The sequence below is a fragment of the Mus musculus genome, chromosome 2 (assembly GCF_000001635.26).
Source record: "Mus musculus strain C57BL/6J chromosome 2, GRCm38.p6 C57BL/6J".
NCBI lineage: Eukaryota > Metazoa > Chordata > Mammalia > Rodentia > Muridae > Mus > Mus musculus.
In genome coordinates, this window is record NC_000068.7 from 158,502,273 (window position 1) to 158,523,586 (window position 21,314).

Below are 21,314 nucleotides of genomic sequence, written 5' to 3' on the forward strand. Positions count from 1 at the left end.
CCCTGTAGTCCTCTGTCCCATGAGCTTGGTGACATATAGGTATGTGCTACTGGGAGGGAAGACCCAGGGACTTGGCTGGTTCCTGGCCACAGTGTAACCATGAGTACGAAAGTGCCTTATACGGGCTGATATTTGTCCTGTCTGTTTTTCCTGGTTTTAGAATTACTCCATTTTCTTTCATAAGAAGGTCAAAGGCTCCCATGAGCCCAGTGACTCCTGGGTCAGGCCAGCCCTGGCTATCCTTCTTGGAAGCTTGGGCCTTTCCAAGCCAGAGTGTCTTTCAGCCAGCCCCACTCAGCTTCCTCCCCTGTAGGCTCTCTCTGCCTGAGGACACTGTGACTTCCTTGTTACATCACACTCTCCGTAACTAAGTCACAATTGGACTCAAAGTAGATCCTGCCAAGCTGACAGGTCTTCAGGAGCAGCCCTCCCGCTGAATCCAGGTGGCCCCGCAGGGCCCCAGGTATGCGATGAAGTACCCTCTGGTGCCTCTGGTGAGCGACCTCACACTCTCTTTCCTGGTTTTCTGGCTCTGCCTGCCCGTGGCTTTGCTGCTGTTCTTGACGATCGTCTGGTTGCATTTCTTACTTAGTCAAGGTGAGCTGGTTCAGGCTGGATTCTAATTTTGGAGCTGGGCAGGGGCCTAATCAGAATAAAGTTCTCTGAAACAATTACAGAAGGGAGGATGCACAGTATTTTAAATGCAGCTCAACTGTAGGAAAGGGGTTCTTTTATTCCTTCCTTCTTTCCATTTTGTTTGCTTTTTTTTTTTTTTTGAGATATTATCTTACCAAATAGCCCTGACTGTCCTGGAACTCACTATATAGGGTCTTGAACTCAGATCCCCCTGCCTCTGCCTCCTGAGAGCTGGGATTAAAGGTGTGCACCATCATGCTGGCAGGTGGAGGTTTCTTAATCCTGATAGATTCTCTTGTTTGATGCTTGTGTCTGTCCACAGCCCCTCTGGGCCCCTGCTAGTGCATAGGCAGGCCTGCTGAATTAGGAAAAGCTGCCTCTTTCTGTGCAAAAGACACCCACAGAGCCCGGGCTGCCTCTCAGCCTCACTTACACCCTTCCCTGTGTGCTTTTGTGCAGAGCACAACAGCCTTTGCTGTTTTGCGGATCACTCATATACTATCCTGGTTTTTGGCCATACCAAACTTAGAGACGAGCCGGCCTTCTCTGGGACACGAGATCATGGAAGGTGGTTGACAAGGAGCCTAATGTCAGCAGAGTGGCAGGAGCAGCTAAAGCAGTGGCTCTCAACCTGTGGCTCCAGACCTTTCACAGGGGTCGTTATCAGATATTTACATTCCGGTTCATAACAGTAGCAAAATTACAGTTGTAGCATTAGGAGAATTGAGAACCACTGAGCTAAAAGGCCCAGACAAACTTGGCCATTAACTGGGCTAGGGGCAGGTGGGGTGGGTTATAGTGAGGGGCATTCTGTCTCCATAAACACCCCCCTTAACCCAGAGGCTTTTCTTTCTCAGCTTCTTGGCTCTGTGACCTTAGGGCTGACTGGGCAACAGTGTACCCAGCGTGCTGCCAGCTCTGGTCACAAGTTACTGAAGCAACATGAGCAGCAGCCTGCAATGGCCTGCCTCTTGATCTGCAGTGTGTGGGCTGCTAAATGGTCTCGTTACTCTTTCCTGGCAGGAGCCTCGAAGGGCCTTAGGTTTCTGAAAAACATGTTTTTCAGCTCATTCAAGTCACTTTCCAGGTGAGTTAGAGCCCTCCCTTGGGGCCCAGCCCAGGCATTTAGACCTGTCAGCGAGGGGGTTCAAATGCCTGTGTGCTGGCTGTGGGAGCTATCTCCGGCTCAGCGTGTAGGAAGCCATGGGTTCCTACAACGCTGCATAAACCAGGCATGGTAGTGCATGTGTGTAATCCCAGCACTCAGGAGGTAAAGATGAGGGGGGTCAGGTCATTCTTAGCTACATAGCAAATTTGAGGTCTGGGATACATGAGACTCTCAAAACCAAAACCCTCTGTATCCCCAGCATCCTTCTGCCTCCTTGTTTATAGTGAAGTTAACCCCTTCTGAACACATAGAAGTTATACTGAGTATGGGTCGCATGCTACCTCCCTCCAATCCTGAGGATAACCCTGTGAAACAATCCTAATTGCCCAGGTGGGGAAACTGAGGCTTGGAAAGGAGAAACCACCTGCCCAAGGTCACAGCCTATGAAGGGTTATCAGCACAAACGTCAAATCCTCGTGTTACATCTATTGGCTTGTGGCTTTAGGGTGGGGCTACCTGAGCCTCAGTTTCCTTACTACAAGAGAAGGTAATCACAAACCCCAACACACACACACACACACACACACACACACACACACACACACACACACCACATCTCTTAGACTGAAAACACGTTGCCAGGTCTAGAGCTCTTGATGCAGGAACACAAGGACCTGAGCACATGGCACACAGTAGGCACCTGTAGGCTCAATCAGTGTTGGCTGAGTTGGTGGTGGTGGTGTCACCATGGGAGGGAGGATAGGAGTGGCTTTGGGTGGCCTCTCTGGAGAGGACATCTTACCTCCACCTTTGAAATAAGCCCTTTGCTCTTCCGGGACCATTCGGAGGTGGTGGGCCGCACGCTGGCATCGTTGTCTGCTAACTCAGCCTGCAAGCTGAAAGACACAAAGAGACGTCAGTCATTCCTCAGCTTCAGGTGTGCCCCTGAGTGGCTGGACCAGGTCTTCTGTGACATGAAGGGTGCTTGAGTCATCCAGGCCTCTCCTGATAGACGTGTGTGCTTTCAGGAATTCCTGCATCCACACGTGCGTGTGTTCACCACCAAGCAGTAGAAAGCACAGATATTAGTAATGAGCAGTCTAGAAGATGAACGATGGGCAGGTCAGGAACTGGGTGTTTTCCCTGGACAATGCCCAGTGCAGCAGGTACATTAATTACCAATCTTGTGACCACGACAAAAAAACAAAAACAAACAAAAAAAAACACAAACAAACAAAAAAACAGACAAAAGCCAGCTAGGGAAGAAAGGCTTCATTTTGGGCTCCTGGTTTAAGCAGAGACCATGATGGGGAGGGTGTGGCAGAGCCTGGGTGCCAACCTCATCACATCAGGATGCAGAGAACAGGAAAGAGGAGGAGGCTGGTAAAGCCTCCAGGTGGTCCCCCTCTCTCCACTCCCTCTAGAGGCTCTGATTCCTGCAGTTTCTACAGACTTCCACTAGCTGTGGAGCAAGAGTTCCCATGATCCTGTGCAGGGCATTTCCCATTCACACTGCGACAGTGGGACATCTGCACACCTCCTGAGTCCTTCTGTTTTTAGTACGTGGATATGGTCACTGTCTCCGAGAGAATCTTATTTCTAGGTCCCTCCTTGTTCTCCATCCAAGACCATAAAGTCTCAGAGCTAACCTCCTGCCCCAGCTTCAGGTCTCATACAGGGCCACATGGACCCCAGGCTTGGCACATGTCTCCTCTGGAGCTGCAGAGCACTACAGGCTGTTCCCACCCCAGAAGCTCTGTCTCTGGTCTCCACAGAGTCAAAGGAAGATGATTCAGATTTGTGCTTCAACTGGGAGCCCTGGAGCAAAAGACCATCTGAGTGTGGCTGTGAGGAGACATTTCCTGGTGAGGAGGACGGACTCCACTGGTGATCCTGCTCTACCAGGTAAGGCCTTCCATAGGAATGGGCAGCTGTAAGACCCCGGGCCTGCACAGAGCCTCAGCAGCTGACCCTTGGAGCAGGCTGTCTTGCTGTGTGGACACCCTGGGCCTTGGCTTTACTGAAGAACTGACTGTCCTGCTATGATCTCCATGACTTCAGGGACTTGACCTGACTGGGGTGGCAAAGGTGTGAAGAAAGGACAGACACATGGACATAGACAAGCTTGGATGGGATGATCTGGGTTTTTGGAACATGTTTATTGTGTACAGTTGAATAAGGAGGCAGGAGCCATGGTCTACGGCTGGACCGGGGGGGTGAGGGGTGTTGCAGGGGGAGTGGCCATGGTCTACAGCTGGACAAGGAGGCAGGGGCCATGGTGTACAGCTGTAGGAGGAGGCAGAGGCCATGGTGTACAGCTGGATGAGGAGACAGGGGCCATGGTGTACAGCTGGATGGGGAAGCAGGAACTATGATATTCAGTTGGACAAAGAGGAAGGTTTAGCTAAACTCATAAGTGTGGTCTCTGTGAGGGAGTAATCTTCAGGCCATAGCAATCTGGAGGACGAAAGCTATAGTGGACATTTTCTGCACACTAAAGGAAGACTTTGCCTGCCATCCCTTTGAGCCCTACACCCGGTGGGTGCACTCCTGTGGCTCTGTGGCATTGGGGTCCTTTATATGGTTGTGCTCCTGACAATACACACTCACAATTTCCTTGCTCCTACGTTGGCCCCTGGTGGGCAGCTGCCTGCCTGGTGTGTGGAGAACTGTCACCTCAGCCAGGAGGAGTTTCCTTACAAAGCCCCAGCCCTTCCTCACCTCGTGTCACCTCAGGGCCTTTGCATTGCTTCTTCCCTCTGCTAGAAGCTTCCTCCCTCACACAGCTGTTGGATTCCCCTTCTTCCCTCCCATGACTCGCACAAGTGTCACTTTGTCAGGGGTTCCCCCAATATTGGATATCACAGTGCCCCCTTGACTCTGCACTACTTTCCTTTGCTGTGGCTAATTACCACCTTCCAGAAACCTAGATAATGGGGGGATCCAAACACCCAAATCCCTTCCCACCACACAGTGGGGGAGTTGCACACACATTGGCCAAAGCCTACGATGCCAGTCATCACCCGTGTGGTTGGTGGTCCTGGAATATGCATCTCCTTCTCACACACTCACCGTGAAAGCTGGGATGAGGTGTTCTCACCTCCATGGATATGTGAAAACTTGGGGTCTCATCCAGAGGGATCCAGGGCCTTGGCAGCCATGCCACTGGGCTCATGTCGCCTCCAGCCAGCGGCCCCCAAATGCATGTTGTCACTCTCATCTTCCTCTGAGCTCTGTCATCTCCCCGTTTAAGCTCTCCATGTCCCACAGTCGCCCCACAAAGCAAAGCCCGATGGCCCCATCCCCACTTCTTTCGTCCCTGCTCCAGCCACCACCTTAGGGCTCAGCCTCCAGGGCTCCTTCACATCCAGCCATGGCAACAGGTCCTGGCGACCCATCGCCACCTCCGCTGGGCCCACATCTTCCCTCTGTTCTCCTTGTTGTGTAGCATGGTCAAGCACTATGCTTTCACTTGGAGGGAGGAGGTGGGACTGAGAAGGGGTGGGGGGCTCCCTGAACCCTCCCTGAGCTTAAGAGTCCTTGCTTAACCTTTCTGGGTCATAGCCTTGCCAAGTGAGACATTTCCCTGGAAAAACTCCTGTGTGCTCATGTGCTCAAGTTCGTGGACAAGGAAGGGGAGGCTTCTTGACCGTTGAAATCACACAAGGCCCCAGAGAAACCTCTCTGTCTGATATGACTCTGCTATGGTTGTGTGTACTTATTTATTTATTTTGTTGTCTTGGTAGTGCTAGGGTTTGAACCCAGAGTCTCAAGCGTACTAGGCGAGTTCTGTACCACCAAGTCACATCCCGAACCAAAGGACCCTGCCCATCTTCAGAGAGAGCTCTTCTCGACCCCACCATTGCTCCTCATCTCTTATCCTCCATTCTGACTTCATCTCCAACCCAAGTCCCATGTGTTTATGGCTTGTTTACTAGGTACCATCTGGGCCTAAGTGGATGGAGGGAGAACACTGGTGACCGATGGCCTTCCCTGGGATCTCCCGTTGTCAGACCTGCCAAGCCTCTTGCCAAACCATCCCTTCTCCATCACCACAGATGACCCGGAACCTGGAAGAGCCAGGCCCAAGCGGCTTATGGGGGCCAGTTGGCCAGTCAACTCACAGGGTGTGTTGGATACCTATTAAAGAAATGGGGGTGCTCTTGTGCCCCTACAGAGCTTCCGATGTCCATTCATTCGGCATGGCACTCTCTGGACTGTCCCAGCCTCGTGTCTGCTGGCAGAGGCAAGCACTCTGAGTTTTCAACGTCACACCACAGGCTTGATCCTTGATTAGACTATAGTGTGAATGTCTGCACCCCCACACACACACTAAGACAGGTGTCTCGAAGTAGCTCTGGCCTGGAACTTGCCACGTAGACCAGATTGGCCTCAAACTCACAGAGATCTGTCTGCCTCTGCCTCCAGGGTGCTGGGATTAAAGGTGTGTCACTGTGCCTGGCTGCATTTTAAGGTCCTGGGCCTTGGAGAATTACCAAAGTCTCCTGCAGCCCTTCTGGTTACCCCAAGGCAACTGGAAGATGGTCCATGAGAGGGGACAGGCCTCCTAGGTACCATCTGATATCACTTTGTCCCTCCCCCTGCTGGACACCACAAAGACTGAAGTTCTCCCAGGGAGAAGACAGAGCCTGACTTGATAACCTGTGACCATTATACTGTTCCTTCTGTCTTGTCAGAGTGACTCACCCACTGCACCCATCAGAACACCCCTCCCCCATTTCCCTAAAAAAAAAAAAAAAAAAAACCCAATCTGTGGCTCCCTGTGCTCCTGGCTGGAGTCTCAGCTCTTCATCCATTGTAACACGGCCCTTTGGGATCTGAAGCCAGCTGATGTTGCTGAACGCCCTGGGCTTCTTCTCTCCTCCATCATAGGATGCAATGACTATACCTGTACTTCACCCATAAGCCTGCCCCTATGTGAAAATATTGTAGAAGATTCCGAGCATGCTGGTGTGTATGATACAATCCCACAGTCCAGCTTACAGAAGTCCCCAAGTCTTTGCACGGACGGTGGCACCAAGGGTGCATGAGAATGCCATGTTTCTCTAGCCTCTACACATTCCCCAACACACAGGCACACACATCAACTCAACACCCCCCCCATGTTCTCACACACATGCACACTCACATGCACACACACAAAGCTCTACGTGGGCTTTTATCTGCGTGATGAGGCTAAGCTTCCTTTGGTAATGGTTCCCATTCAGCACGGCCAGGGCTGGCCCCTGGCTTTGCCTGGAGGCTTCTCCATAAACCCCATTACAAGCAACCCCAGCAGCAGCTCAGAGGTCAAAGGCCAGCTTCCCCACAATCCTGGGCATGCTGTCCAGTCCCCAGATCATTGTCCCAACCTGTCTGGAAGTATGTGGGATGGACCCTGAGGGGAAGCAGGAGCAGGCAGGCCCTTCTGTACCTCCTTGGACTGGTGGGAGAAGACATGACTGGACCTCTGATGCAGCCTATGTCCCTGGGTCACACCCAGTCAGATGTTGAAGATAGCCACCATCATAATGTGGGTGCCTGGGTCCTTCTGATACCATCCAGGTCTCTCACAGTGTCCCACACTCCTTGTCACACCGACAGTCATGCCCCTGACTATCCACTCTGAACTTTGGGTTACAGGCTGGGGACTCCCACCCCTCAGCGCCTGCCCCACCTCCTTCTCCCTCTACCATTGCTTTGAGCCTTATGTCCTGATCTGCAGAGCCATCACAGTCCCTCTAGGGAGCCATCCTGCAGGGAACAAGATCAGGGAGGGGCCTTGAGCAGGAGCAGGCAGAATCTCTGGGTGACAGAACGTGCTGCCAGTGTGAGCTTAGTGCTCCCCAGGCTGAAGGCTGTGTGTCAGAGTCACCCCTGGACTCCCCATCATCTGGTGGCTGTGACTCTTTCTTGGCCTGAGACAATACCATCAAACCTGTCTTCACACAGTATCCCTGGATGTCTGTCTGTATGCTGACTTCCCCAGACTTACCTCTGTACCAGGATCTTGCTTATGTTGACCTGGAGTCTGCTCTAATTGGCTCATTTTTGTTTGATTTCCTTTGCCAACACCCTGTGTCCACATACAGTCACATCCTCATATCCTGGGGGTTAGGACTTTAATATCTGCAGTGCTCTGGGGGCAGAGCTTGGTTGGCACATTGCAAGTGACCTATACACTTTCATTAAAAAAAAAAAAGCATCAGATTTTTTTGAGAGATGGGTCAGTGGTTAAGAGCACTGGCTGTTCTTCCAAAGGTCCTGAGTTCAATTCCCAGCAACCACATGGTGGCTCACAACCATGTGTAATGGGATCCAATGCCCTCTTCTGTCACACACCATATATTCACACAGAGAACTCATATAGAAATAAAATAAAATTAAATTAAATTTTAAAAAAAGTCAGGCCCCTGGAAACAAGGGGTGTTGTGTCTCATGTAGGCCAGGGGCAATTAAAGTGCTTGCTGTGGATTGCTCTGAGTTCGTACCACCAACTCGCAGAACACGCAATGCTTTCATTTAAATGAGAGAGCTGTGAACCAGAGCAGTTAAGGCATTTGCCAGAAGTCACAGAGCTTAGTGGGAAAGCTGAGAGTGGCCCTCCAGATGAGGCACCAGCATACTGTACAGAGTGGAACAGCATTGTCCTAAGGTACTGTGTGGTGGGCACAGAGATATGGAATAGATTCTGAGCCCAGAACAAGGTCTCTGGGACCTCCTAGTGTGAGGGCCACAGAATAAATTCAGTAGGAAGAGGCATGTCCAGAGCTCAGGTTGCCTAGGGAGGTGTTGGCAGGCTGCCAGGTGCAGGGCCCACGGGTCTGAGTCACCACTGTGACCTAGCCGGCTTGGCCGATACTCCAGCAACAGGGCCATGGGGCTGAGGAATGTTGCCAGGGGTGCCCAGGTGGAGCACACTCCCACCTCCAGGCTGAAGACACACAACTGTCCAGGAAGCTGGGAGGGAGCGCTTCCTGCCAGAGGCTCAAAGCCTCTGGTACAGGATCCGGGCTGAGCGCTCACTCTTGCTTTCTCCTGGCAGCTGGCGTTGTGGTTCTAGGTTAGTCATTGAGTCGGCCCGAGCTTCCTCAGTTGGCGTTCACTTCTGCGTCCACTCACTCTTCCCCAGTGGCTCGCTGATTTATAACTTCACTGGGGCTTGCTGTGTCCCATTCTCCCCCGCCCCCGCCCCAGACAGTCTCCCCTCACCCGTCCGTCTGTCCGCCCATCCTCTCACTTAAAGGTCCTCCTAGTTATCCCTCTCACTCAGCCATTTTCTTTTTTTTTTTTTTTTTTGGTTTTTCAAAACAGGGTTTCTCTGTATAGCCCTGGCTGTCCTGGAACTCACTTTGTAGCCGAGGCTGGCCTCGAACTCAGAAATCCGCCTGCCTCTGCCTCCCGAGTGCTGGGATTAAAGGCGTGTGCCACCACGCCCGGCAGCCATTTTCTTAAGGTGTGTGTGTGTGTGTGTGTGTGTGTGTGTGTGTGTGTGTGTGTGTATACATATGTACATCATGCATGTGCAGATGCCCAAGCTGGCCAGAAGAGGGCATTGGATTCCCTGGAACTGGAGTTGAAGGTGGTAGTGGTCCAATCAGTGTGAGCCTTGGGAACTGCAACTCCAGCCCACGGAAGAACAGGTGCTGTGTCTCTCTGGCCCCTTATTCAGCCATTTTCTCATCCCACCCCTCATTCTTCATCCATCTGACTGTCCATCCATCCATCCGTCTGTCCACATGTGTGTCCATCCACCCACTTCCTGCCCACCCACCTATGCGTCCATCCTTCACTGAGCACCTACTGTGTTTCTCACACAAAGCTCCATTGAACCCTCATCATGTGCCAGCCTCAAGCATGCCCTCCATGCAGATTCACTTTATACACAGGGAGGAGCCTCGGCAGCAGTGGGACTCCCATCTCCTCTCCGTTCCTGGAAGGTGGTTCTTTTGTCTCCTTCTGAGGATGGAGTGTTGGGAAGATGGTCAGCTGATCATCTGCATGGTCTGACTGAGCCAGCAAGGACTACCTGCAAGTTAGAGCTCCTGTGGTCCCTTTTTTCCATATGTAGGACTACAGCTCCCAGAGGCTTATGGGAAGGGACTAAGCCAAGGTGAAGGCCTGGGTCACCACCAGTCACTAGCTTTATTTGTTCCTTTTGGTTTGGTTTTGAAACTGGGAAGGCTGTGGGAGATGAGAGTGCCCACCCCAATAGCATGTTTTATGTCTGGTGCAAGTGTGTTTGGCTGGTTGATTGGTGTTTTAATCTTTCTTTTTCTTTTAGATTAAAAAAAATGTGTATGGCTATTTTGCCTGCATATATTTCTGTACCATATGCATATAAAGCCCACATGGGCCAGAAGAGGACATTTGAATCTCCTGGGACCGGAGTTACAGATGGTTATGAGCTGCCATGCAGGTGCCGGGGGAATTGAAGTTCAGTCCTCTGGAAGAACAGCCAGTGCTCTTAACTGCTGAGCCACCTCTCCAGCCCAGGCTGGTCTTGAACTCACAACCTTCTTTCGCTACCTTCTAACTTCTGGATTATAGGCATGTGTAACATGCTTACTTCACGTCTGCTGCTTTTTTGTGTTATTTCTGTTTTGGCTAAGGGCCAGGAAGTCTGTGCTCACACATACCTGCCTGTGGGCGGTTCTGGCTGACTCAGCCTCACCTCAATATGGGGGTGTCTTGGAAGGGTGTGCCACAGGCCCTGCCACCTTCCTCCGACTCTCACTGTGATTCATTCAGTCCCAGAGGCAGCAATAGGAGCTGTGTGTGCCTGTCCATGACAGAGCCGTCCCTTCTCCCTGCTGCCAAGATGGAAGGGCTGGCCCTGCTGCCCCTGACCTCACCCTGTCCCCGGATCCCACGAGCCCGCATCTCCAGGCAGCCGGGGCGATGGGCCCACCTGGGCTGCAGGTACTGGTGTCCAGGGTGGTGGAGGGAGGACTGGATCTGCTGTGTGTGAGGAACAGGTGCCACTTCACAACAGTTCTGTGAGGCGAGAGTACCTTTAGGCTGATCCTGATTCTTAACAATTCTAAGTGATGCTGGGGACTAGCTTGGGCAAATCCACTCTTAGATGGATAATTACGGCTCCTGCCACACACATTTCGGCTTGAGCCCCTGGAGACTGGATGTGGTCCTTCCCCAGGAAGAGATTCAGGAAGCGGGGTTGGAACTCTCAGATGGGGCAACTGGCAGGGAGTGGTACTCATACGGATAAACCTTTGTGCCACAAAACATATTCCTTGAGTGCCTGTGGGGGAACTGTGGGGGCTCTGTCCCATCAGAGGGAAATGGGCTCAACAGGTGAAACCTGTTTGTCTGTCCACTTTGCCCTGGTCAGTCTGTCAGATGTGTTGGCTTCCTGATACTGCTGTTCGGAGTCATCAAACAACAGTTACTATCTTCGAATCCAGTGTGCTGAGATTCCCCAAACCAAGGACTCTTTCTCCACTACCAGGCTCTCAGGGGACGAGGCTTCCTTTCCCAGATGCTAAGGGCCCATATGTTGCTTGGCTCTTAGCCTCCCCATATGCAATGCCACCACTGAGCACCTCTGACTCTTGGCTATGACCTACCCTTCCATCCCCATTGCCTCTCCTGCCTGCCTCTGCCACTAACAGGGTGACATCAGTAATAGCCTTGGACCCACTCAGATGGTCCGGGCTCTCCCTCATCTTGAGGACCCAAACAATCACAGCCAGAACACCCAGAGCAGAGTCACAAATTCTGGGGATTAAATGCAGACATCTTTGAGGGGCCTCCATTATTCTATGTATCTTTACATTCATTCCATCTATACATTCATCCCATTGTTCTAATCTACAACTACATCACTAGCCATCCATTACCTATCACTCCATCTATGGAGTCCGTCCGTCTGCCCATCCCTCTATCGACCTATCGATAATCTCTATCAACCTACCTAGCAACCTGTCTACTAAGGTGGCTCTTCTTACTCCCACCCCTGCCTTAATCCCCTAAGTCTATTAATACTAATCCATCTGTGAGAACGTCTGGCCACTGAATGTGCTCAGTGGCTGTGGCTGGATGAACCAGTGAGTGATCCTTTAAGCATGTGAAATTTCATAGCTCCCCTTTGTTTACTTACAACAATACGAAGGGAACAAAAGCGGCGTGCTCACTTTTGGAACAGCGGCTTTCCAAACGACAGGGTTATGTAAGCCTTGTCTTAAGTTTTATTTGTACTGTTTTTGGGAGACCTTTCTTCTGCATTGGCCTCGCCGGTGCCAAGGTCACCATGCCAGCATTGTTAGTTTTTTAAGACAATCCCAGTGAAGGGGCCCAGGAGATGGCTTAGTGGGTGAAGTGCTTGCTGTGCAGACAGGAGGACCTCTGTTCAGATCCAAAGCACACAGGTAAAAGCCAGGTGCCGTGGTGTGTGCAGGGGCTGTGTGGAGCCAGGTAGATCTCTCCAGCTCGCCAGCCAGCCAGCCAGCCAGAGACACTGAGAACCACAGGTCCAGCAAGAGACACTGTCTTAAGAATTAGAGGCAGAAGCTAATGCAAAGGGCCACTTTTGACCTGCCCGGGTGAGCACATCCATTTACACCCATGCACACACCATACCATACACATACACATACACACACACACATATACCCATACACAGACACTCACACACCCCCCCACACACACATACACAGACACACATACACACAATACATATACCCATACACAGATGCACACACACACACACACACACACACACACACATACACACAATACATATACCCATACACAGATGCTCACACACCTATACACACACACACATACTCATCCATACACACACACACACATACACATACACACACACACATACATAAACATACACACATACATATACTCACCCATACACACACACATACCCATACACAGACACTCACACACCCATACATAGATACACACATATATTCACACAAATAAAACAAATTAAATTACCACTGAAAACATGTTCTCCAATGTACAATATACTGAACAGTTTTGTTCATCAAAATGATATTAAGTATAAGGTACTTTACAGTGAGCTCCCACCATGAACATTAAACAGCAGATTCTCTGTTGAGAATGGGCTTCACTGTTCCCCAGCTGAAAACCAACTTTCCTGGGATGGTGTGGCTGTGTCCCCTCTAGGCTAAGCATTACATACCATCCACAGTCACCATGTTAAGTGTCCCACCACGGAGACTATTCCTTTCACCAGGCATTCAGTGAGTCATTTATTTATCCAGAAAATTCTAGCGAGGCCACAACCTTCAGGTCACGCTCCATTCGGAACGGCTCCCCTCACCCGTGTGTCTGACTGTGGCAGTCCAGGGATGGCCCCTCAGATCTGATGGGGAAATAGTCATTTGATGACTTAAATATCACTGCTGGTTTGTGAAGTTCCAGGTGGGCAGGGAGGTGGAAGACCACATGGGTAGTCTGTGAGGAAGGCAGAAAGGTTTGCATTGGGGTGTGGCAAAAGTCAGCGGTCCGTCTGGTAGGACATCCTAAAGAGTGAACGGGCCAAGGCGTAGAATCTTAAAAACTGTGCAACATTACAGTGTTGGTCTTGGGAGGCACCTTAAAGTCCTATCTGAGCAAGGTGGCATTGGCAGGATCTCTTTCCACTCCCCCGTAGAAATATATTTTCTGTTAGCTACACAAAATTGCAAGGAAAATTCCATTTCCCATGTGGTAACTAGCAAATATTTACATTACACTTACTTGTGTGTGTGTGTGTGGGGGGGAGGTTATCAGAGGACAGTTTGCGTGTGTGTGGGTTATTAGAGGACAGTTTGCATGAGCTGGCTCTTTCCTCCCACCATGGGAGACCTAGAGTTGGAACCCAGGCTGTCAAGTTGGTGTCAAGTGTCTTTACTGGCTGAGCCATCTCACTGGTCGCGGCCACGTGGTGACTTGGTTCCTGGCAGCCACTCATTATGGTTGGTGAGCAGTAACTGAGCCAAGGTGCTCTACTATCTGCTGACTCTCACCTAGATTTTGAGAGAGGACCATCAACGCTCCGAAACCAGGGAAACACAAGCTGTTTCTGGGGGATAGCATGAGCCAGTGCATCTGAAGGACAGCCAGTGCCCTCAGGTAGAAGGCCCCCGTAGTTTCACAGTGGGGGGACAGCATGTGCTGTATATCTGTGGCCGTGGCTTCATTTCCCAAATGCAGGATGCATTCTGCTGTCCTGGCCATTACGTCATCAGTTCATTCAGCTCTCTGTGGACCAGTGAGGTGCTGAGTAATTTTGACCTCTTTGGGTACCTGTATTTATTGACTTATATCGACTGCCATGAGAAAGCAGTGTTTACTGTGAAAAAAAATATTAGAAACATAATTCACCTGTCTTTCCCACCTCCATCCCACAAGGACAGTCACCAAGAATGGCTCAGTGCACTTCTGTAGGATGTTATGCTTTGTAAATATACATATATGTAACATATATGTATATCTAAAATGTCTATGTGATGGTGCATGTTATCACCTTGACAGGATCTTACTAGGAGACACGCCCCATCACAACTATGAGGGGTTGTTTAGATTACATTCCTCTGAGGGACCATCTTGATTAGGGCTGAAGACCTACCCTAAAGGGGAGGCAGGCATTATTCCCTGGACAACATCAAGAAGAAACTGTCTTGGGCACATATGCTTCAACCCCAGTACTCGGGTGCAGAGGCAGGGAGATGTCTGTGAGTTCAGGCTAGTCTGGTGTCCATAGAGAGTTCCAGGTCAGTCAGCGTTACATAGTGAGACCCTGTCTTAAGATAGATAGATAGATAGATAGATAGATAGATAGATAGATAGATAGATAGATAGATAGATAGATAGATATAAAAATAATAATTAAAAAAAAGACTCTAGCTGAGCCCAAGTATCCATCACTCCACTTCCCGGCCACAGATACAATGTAACCAAGTGTGTGCCTTCTTGACTCCCTACCATCATGGGCTCCCATTCTGAGCCAGAGGAAAGACTTCCATCCTTAAGTCACTTTTGCCAGAAGTTTTTTGGTTGGTTGGGTTTTTTGTTTTTTTGTTTTTGTTTTTGTTTTTGTTTTTGTTTTCCGAGACAGGGTTTCTCTGTGTAGTCCTAGCTGTCCTGGAACTCACTCTGTAGACCAGGCTGGCCTTGAACTCAGAAATCCGCCTGCCTTGCCTCCCAAGTGCTGGGATTAAAGGCATGCGCCACCATGCCTGGCCTCAGAGGTTTTATCATAATGGCAGGAAGCTCTTCATTATAGAACTAAGACATTTATGTGATCCTTTCATGTTCTAACTGCATGTAACCGAAGAACAACCTTTCCCACCTGATGGCAGCTACTGGAGACAGGCTGATGTTGCCTCTCCACGGCTGCCTGGCTGCTCGTCTTGTGCCTTGTTTAGTGGCCTTTTCCTGGCTCTTATGTTTTGGGGTGCTGCTCTCATGCTGTATCTCTGGAGATTTCTCCCTGGGACAAACACCCTCCGCAGGGATCACTGACCTGGCGACATAAACTTTGAGAACGTTGAAATATGTCCTCAGGGGGTCTCCAGGCAAGCTGTGTCCCTGGCCATCTCAGAGGCCATGAACTTGATTCCTTATGCTCCTGGCATCCTTGGTTTTAAACTTGAGTTTAAGTTAGGGGCATTTTTGATCTGTTTGTTTGTTTTTCTAAGGCCACACACTATTTACCACAGCATATGTGGGCTGAAAGGAAAACTGAGGAGTTACTTCTGTCTCTCCACCTTTCTGTGGGTCCCAGGAATCAAGCTCAGGTCATGAGGCTTGCACAACAAGCTCCTCTATCCTCTGTACCATCTCCCTGGCCGCCTTGTTTCTTGGTATTCTCTCTCTCTCTCTCTCTCTCTCTCTCTCTCTCTCTCTCTCTCTCTCTCTCTCTCTCTCTCTCTCAAAGACAAGGTCTTACTATGTAGCTGTGGGTATCCTGGAACTCACTCTGTAGACCTAGTTCTGAACTCAGAGGTCTATCTGCTTGTCTCTGCCTCTAGAATACTTGGATCAAAGGCATGTGCCACAACCTGGCTCATTCTTGATGGTAAGTTATTGTATTTTTTAGTTTTTGTTAATTGAATCCAAGTAAAGTTCTTGTAGTGTGTGTGTGTGTGTGTGTGTGTGTGTGTGTGTGTGTATGTATTTATGTATGTATGTCTTTTGAGACAGTGTCTTATGCCATCCAGTTTGGCCTAAACTCAGAATGTAGGTGAAGATAACCTTGGATTGTAATCCTCCTGCCTCAGAGCACTGAATTACAGGTGTGCACAGCAATATACCATTTATGTGGTGTTGAGGATCTGACAGTACCCTCTAGGCAGGCCTTCTACCAACCGAGCTGCATCTCCAGCCCCATCATTTACCTTTCTAAGATCGATGCCCATAGCTTGAGCAGCTTTTCTCATACCCCCCTGGCAGAGTTTCCAAGCTGGAGCCAGGAAGACCCATTTAGATCCTGGAGCAACTGTCAGATTCTCTCCATCAGCAATAGCTAGGAACCCTGGCTGGCGACACCCAAATCACCCTTCACATCCTCAGCTCATTCTCCAGTCACCTGCAGCTCAGGTCTCTGCCACCAAGGTCAGTGTCAACTGATCTCCAGCTATGTCTGCAGACACAAGATCGGAATGAATCACACGTGCACAGTGGAAGTGACAAGGCTCAGCCTACATCTCAGCGCCTTCAGCACATGCCAGCTGTGGGCCTCTGAGGGATGTGACTCAACCTCAGAACTTTGGCTTTAAATGGTTGTGACCAGCAGAGCCTGCATGGGCTCACTGTGAGGGTAAAACGGAGTCTCTGCTTGGCACAGTGCCTGATGTACAGGCCGTGAGCCATGCACCTCAGCTATCAGTGGTCCAAGGGAGCATGCTTGCAGATGCCTGTTCCCATGGGAACAGCAGATCCAGGCCCCCTGGCTTCCTGCAGCGTTAGTTTGACTTAGAGTTCTGAATCCACACCCTCCTTACGAAAGCTCCCTCTTCTGCAAGCCTGTCCTTTGGTGTTCAAATCTGTGCCATGCTGAGAGTGGTTGTCATCCACACGAACATCCTCGGGGACCTCCACTGCGGGACACAGCTGGGCAGAAGCACCAAGGCCCAAGCCTCATGCCCTGGGTGCTGCCCATCACTGCCCTGGGATTTTCATCTTGCCTGCAGTGTGGACCCTGTTTACAAACTCTTCCTCAGGCATCCGTGACTCCACCAACTCCTCAGCAGCCACTCGAGGAGCGTGAGACTGGAATGTTTTTGTCGTGACTCACACTTGGGGCAGGTATGAGGGCTTCCTTGGCTGCTTGTCATTCCGGTGGGTGAAATATTTCACCGGTTTGAAGGCACGTTTTCCTGATCATTGTGGGCTCTGCATCCTTTCAAAGAGAGCACCGATGCCTCATGTCCAAAGGAAGTAGAATATGTCACCTTTACTAGTCTATTGATATTTTATTCTTGAATTCTAGAAACTCTTTCTAAGTTAGATAAGGCACTGTCATCGAGATTTTAATTACATTTACCTGTTTACTGTGTGGGTGTGGTATATGTATGTGCTCATGTGTATGCCTCTGTGTGTAGTGTGTGCATGTGTATGTATGTGCGTGTGTATATTTGTGTATGAGTATGCCTCTTTCGGGGGGGGGGGGTATATGCATGTGTGTGTGTGTGGTGTATGCATGTGTGTATGTGTGTATGTGTGTGTGTTTGTGTGCACATGTGCATGTGTGTAAGGTGTATGCCTGACTGTGCATCTGGGTGTGGAGCTAGAGTTTCACTTGAGCTTTCTTCTTGTATTGCTCTCTGCCTTATGTTTTTAGCACAGCGCCTTTCACTAGATTAAGCTCACCATTTTAACTGAGCCCACGAGCCTCTGGGATCCTCCCATCCCCCCACCCACCCTCAGCGCCGGGATTATAGACACACAGTACTGCACCTGGTTTTTTTGGTAGGCGCTGGTACTCCAAACTCAGGTCCTCAAGTTGCACTTTATCCCTTGAGCCACCTCCCAGCCCTCACAGCCTGCCTCTTAAGTCCTTGAATACCCCAGGGAAATGGTGAAATATAAGAATCCCACAACAAAGGCCTTTGCGGCAAGGTAAGGGTTACAGGCCAGTCTAGGGCAAGCAACCTGTGCCTTTGTCACCTTGATATTGGTTTCTGGCTGCTTTGTAGAGAGGGTGTACAAGGCTGGCCCCTGTAAGACCTAAGAGCCACCAAAACCATCAGTGTTGGTCATCGACAAGGGTGTCACTGTCTGGAGAGAAAAACCTACAAATCATGGAGATTTTTTTTTCTTAAACAACAATAAACAAACAGAAAAAACCCGTGTGTGTGTGTGTGTGTGTGTGTGTGTGTGTGTGTGTGTGTGTGTGGTGTTTGCATGTGCGTGTGTTTCCTGTGTGCACTCGTATGTCTAGGAGTGATTGCCAGAGATGTGCTCACGTGTGAGGACCGGAAGTTAACGCCAGGTGTCTTCCTCTCTTGGGTTCTACCACGAGCTAGCCGTCTGGCTGGCTTCTCTGGTCAGCAAGCCCTGGGCTCTGTCTCTCCATGACCCCTGATCCAATGCTGGGGTTCCAGATGTGTGCACCATGCAGGGCTTTTCCTGGGTTCTAGGAACTCAAGCTCAGGTTCTCATACTTGTGCTGCAAGCACGTTACCCACAGGCCATCTCCAGTTCCTCTCAGAGTTCTCCCTAACCTCCTTCCCCAAAGACAGCCATAACTCCCAGGGCCCCATGGGTTGGTTGGGCCATTAAGACAATATATCAGGGAAGACTTTGGTGAGATTTGGGGTGTGGGGCCTGCTTAATGTGGCTAATGATACATCTTTCACCAGGTATTTCCAGAATATTTCAGCATGTAACCAATATGAAATTTTAATGGGTAGTCATTTTACATTTCAGTCAGAGCATCTTTCGAATCTGGCACCTAGTTTTCATTTATAATAACATCTACTGTAGTGCTACTTGCTCATCTGGCAGCTTCCGTGTGCACTGAGAGCTCACAGAGTTACAGTTGGGCAACGGGTTCCTGTACTCTAGGTGTCCTGAACACAATTCCAGGCCACGGTAGCTCCCCTTTCCCTTGTGACAAGGTATCCGACAAGAGCAATTTAAGAACAGAAGGTTCTATCTGACCTACAGTGTGAAAGAATAGAAGACATAGGCAGAGATAGATGAATGCTGTGTGTGTGTGCATGTGTATACATGTGTCTGTGCATTCATGCATGTGTGTGCATGAGTGTGTTGCATGTATGTGTTGCATGTGTGTGTGTGTGCATGCACATGTGTGCATTCGTGCATGTGTGCCAGGGCCTTGTACAGGCTAGGCAAGCATTCTGCTCGAGCTACATCCTCAGCCCAGTGAGCACCATTATAATTCAAAGAATGAGTACACTGGCTGAGTCACCTTTTGTTTTTATTGTTGTCTTAAAAGGAAAGCTGCACTGGGCAGTGGTGGCACACGCCTTTAATTCCAGCACTTGGGAAGCAGAGGCAGGTGGATTTCTGAGTTAGAGGCCAGCCTGGTCTACAGAGTGAGTTCCAGGACAGCCAGGGCTACACAGAGAAACCCTGTCTCAGAAAGAAAAAAGAAAAAAAAAAAAAAAAAAAGAGGAAAGCTGCTTACTGCCTTAGAGGGTTTTGAGGAGGCTGGCAGGTGATACTCGAACCTTTGCAGCCTTCGTAACCAACCTCTCATTCCCCACGCCCTCCCCACAATGCACCCGGCCTCATGGACAGCAGTACAGCATTTCCGATGTGCAGGTTGTGCATGGTGCAATAAGGTTCAGATTGTGTACCATGCATTGTGTAATAAGGATGTGCCTCCACAGGTATGCCATTCATACCGTGGTTCTAGGCTGAGTCCTGACACTGCGCGTCTGTGTATATGCTCATGGAAGGGTATGTACCCAAGGTTCCCTGCCCCAGACATGGGCACATGGCTGTGTCCTGAGATCACTATCGGTGGCTATGTCTCTGCTCTCAGAGGCCTGGTTCTTGCCCTTCTTTAAACGTGAGTCACTCATTAGTGTTGGAAATGGGAACACATGACGTGGACACACTGCTGGTGGCATGTGTGTGGCATCTAGGAATGTATATGAGTGGAATATGCAGGCTCCTGCCCCTCTTGGCAGAGTTGTTTGGTTGCTCAGAAGAATACTGTATCAGTCAGCTACTGCCGCATAACAAAGGATCCCGAACTCAACCACCAGTCATTTCTAAAATCTACAACTGTTTGTTCTTGTTCAAGTGTCAGCTAATTTAACCTAGGCTCTACTGGGCTTGCCCAAAAGCCAAAGGCTGTGACAGCCTGTTGCACTCTCAGCATGCCCCACTGGTACCTATCTCAGTCCATCACACCCCAACTTAGCATTGCATAACAGCAATTATGAGACAGGAGGAGGCTCCCAAACAGACCAGTGACCCTGTGCCTGGTGTGACAGGGACAGGGATTTCAGCTGATAGAGCCAAAATGGGCACTGCAGGAGGGTGTCAGTCCCTCTCCATTCAGGTGCTGTATCCAGCCAATGAAAGAGAAGCCACGCCTAGCAGGAAAGGTGCACAGGGGACTTGCCTAGTGCTGGAGAATATAGAATCTAAGGGGTCAGAATGCCTGGGCTGCCATGGCTTGGCAGGAAACCTGGGATGAACTACCCTCCCGTTCTGCACTTCTGCTTTCTCATCTGCAAAATGGGATAATAGCGACGGAAAGTAGTACGGACTGCTTGAATTGACCTGGGTGAATGAGAAGTGTCTCCATTCACAATGCCGTGCGATTGTTCCCTGGGCAACGTTTGATACAATCTGGTTGTCCCAACAGAGGGATGCTCTCGGTGTCCAGTTGGACAGAGGCCAGAGCTGCTGTTAAACAGTCCTCATGCAAGGATTGGCCCTCACTACAGACAAGCGACTTGCCAGTGCCAGGTCGGGGACCACACTGTGGGTTTCAGAGCAGAGCCTCGCACAGGCAAATGCTAATGTTAGTTCACTGTGTGTGGGGGGGCCTGTGTTAGGGTCAGCTGACACTATAGCCATACCAGCTACGTTAGTGACAAGACCCTGTTTCTTATGTCAATGTCCTCTAACATTTGTGGCAAGGACAATGGAGCTGCTGCTGTGACTGCTCCTGCAGATTCCTGGTTCTCATTCCCGATGTGCCAGGCTACCACTGCCTGCCCTGCTCCAGCCTTGGTGGCTTCTGGCAAGGAGCCTGGCCACACCTCTATCGGGTCCTGCTCACCGGGTTGTGCCACATTCTTGGTCCCTGGGTCATGATGACCTTGGCCTCTGAGGAGTTTCTCCCTCCCCCCCGTGGGCTCTTTTTGCATGTTTCTGAAGCTCTGCCCTGCTCATCAGCGGAGGCCTTTGCCCCTGTCAGCTGGTAAGATTGCAGCACGCAACACCTGCATTTTCATGACCGCATTTTACAGTTACAAAAGCCAGGCCAGGGAGTGAAAGACAAAGCCACCGTCACATAGAGTAAAGTTGGACCACCACCAAAAACTTCTAGGGCCCCCTGCCCACCCCTGGTCCATTGGAGAAAAAGAAGGGGCCACAG

General features: G+C 50.2%; 2 protein-coding genes across 2 annotated transcripts in view; both read left to right on the top strand.

Moving 5' to 3' along the window:
* The first annotated feature begins 339 nt into the window (after positions 1 to 339).
* Adig (adipogenin) lies at positions 340 to 5,926 on the top strand. Its single transcript, NM_145635.2, has 3 exons — positions 340 to 597; positions 3,520 to 3,649; positions 5,683 to 5,926. The coding sequence occupies exons 1-2, from the start codon at positions 471 to 473 to the stop codon at positions 3,633 to 3,635; spliced, it is 243 nt and encodes an 80-aa protein (NP_663610.1). The 5' UTR covers positions 340 to 470; the 3' UTR covers positions 3,636 to 3,649; positions 5,683 to 5,926.
* A 4,597-nt stretch (positions 5,927 to 10,523) lies between these two features.
* The window catches only part of Arhgap40 (Rho GTPase activating protein 40), a 37,833-nt gene continuing 27,042 nt past the window's right edge, over positions 10,524 to 21,314 (top strand). The window contains exon 1 of the mRNA NM_001145015.1: positions 10,524 to 10,666. Within this exon, the coding sequence (NP_001138487.1) occupies positions 10,533 to 10,666 (134 nt within the window). The 5' untranslated portion in view covers positions 10,524 to 10,532. The remainder of the gene's footprint in view (positions 10,667 to 21,314) is intronic.

What these genes read in the sequence shown, in the direction of transcription:
- Adig (NM_145635.2), top strand. Translation starts at nt 471, where the DNA reads ATGAAGTACCCTCTGGTGCCTCTGGTGAGCGACCTCACACTCTCTTTC. An exon ending in GCATTTCTTACTTAGTCAAG is followed by an intron (nt 598 to 3,519) that starts GTGAGCTGGTTC and finishes TGGTCTCCACAG; the next exon opens with AGTCAAAGGAAGATGATTCA.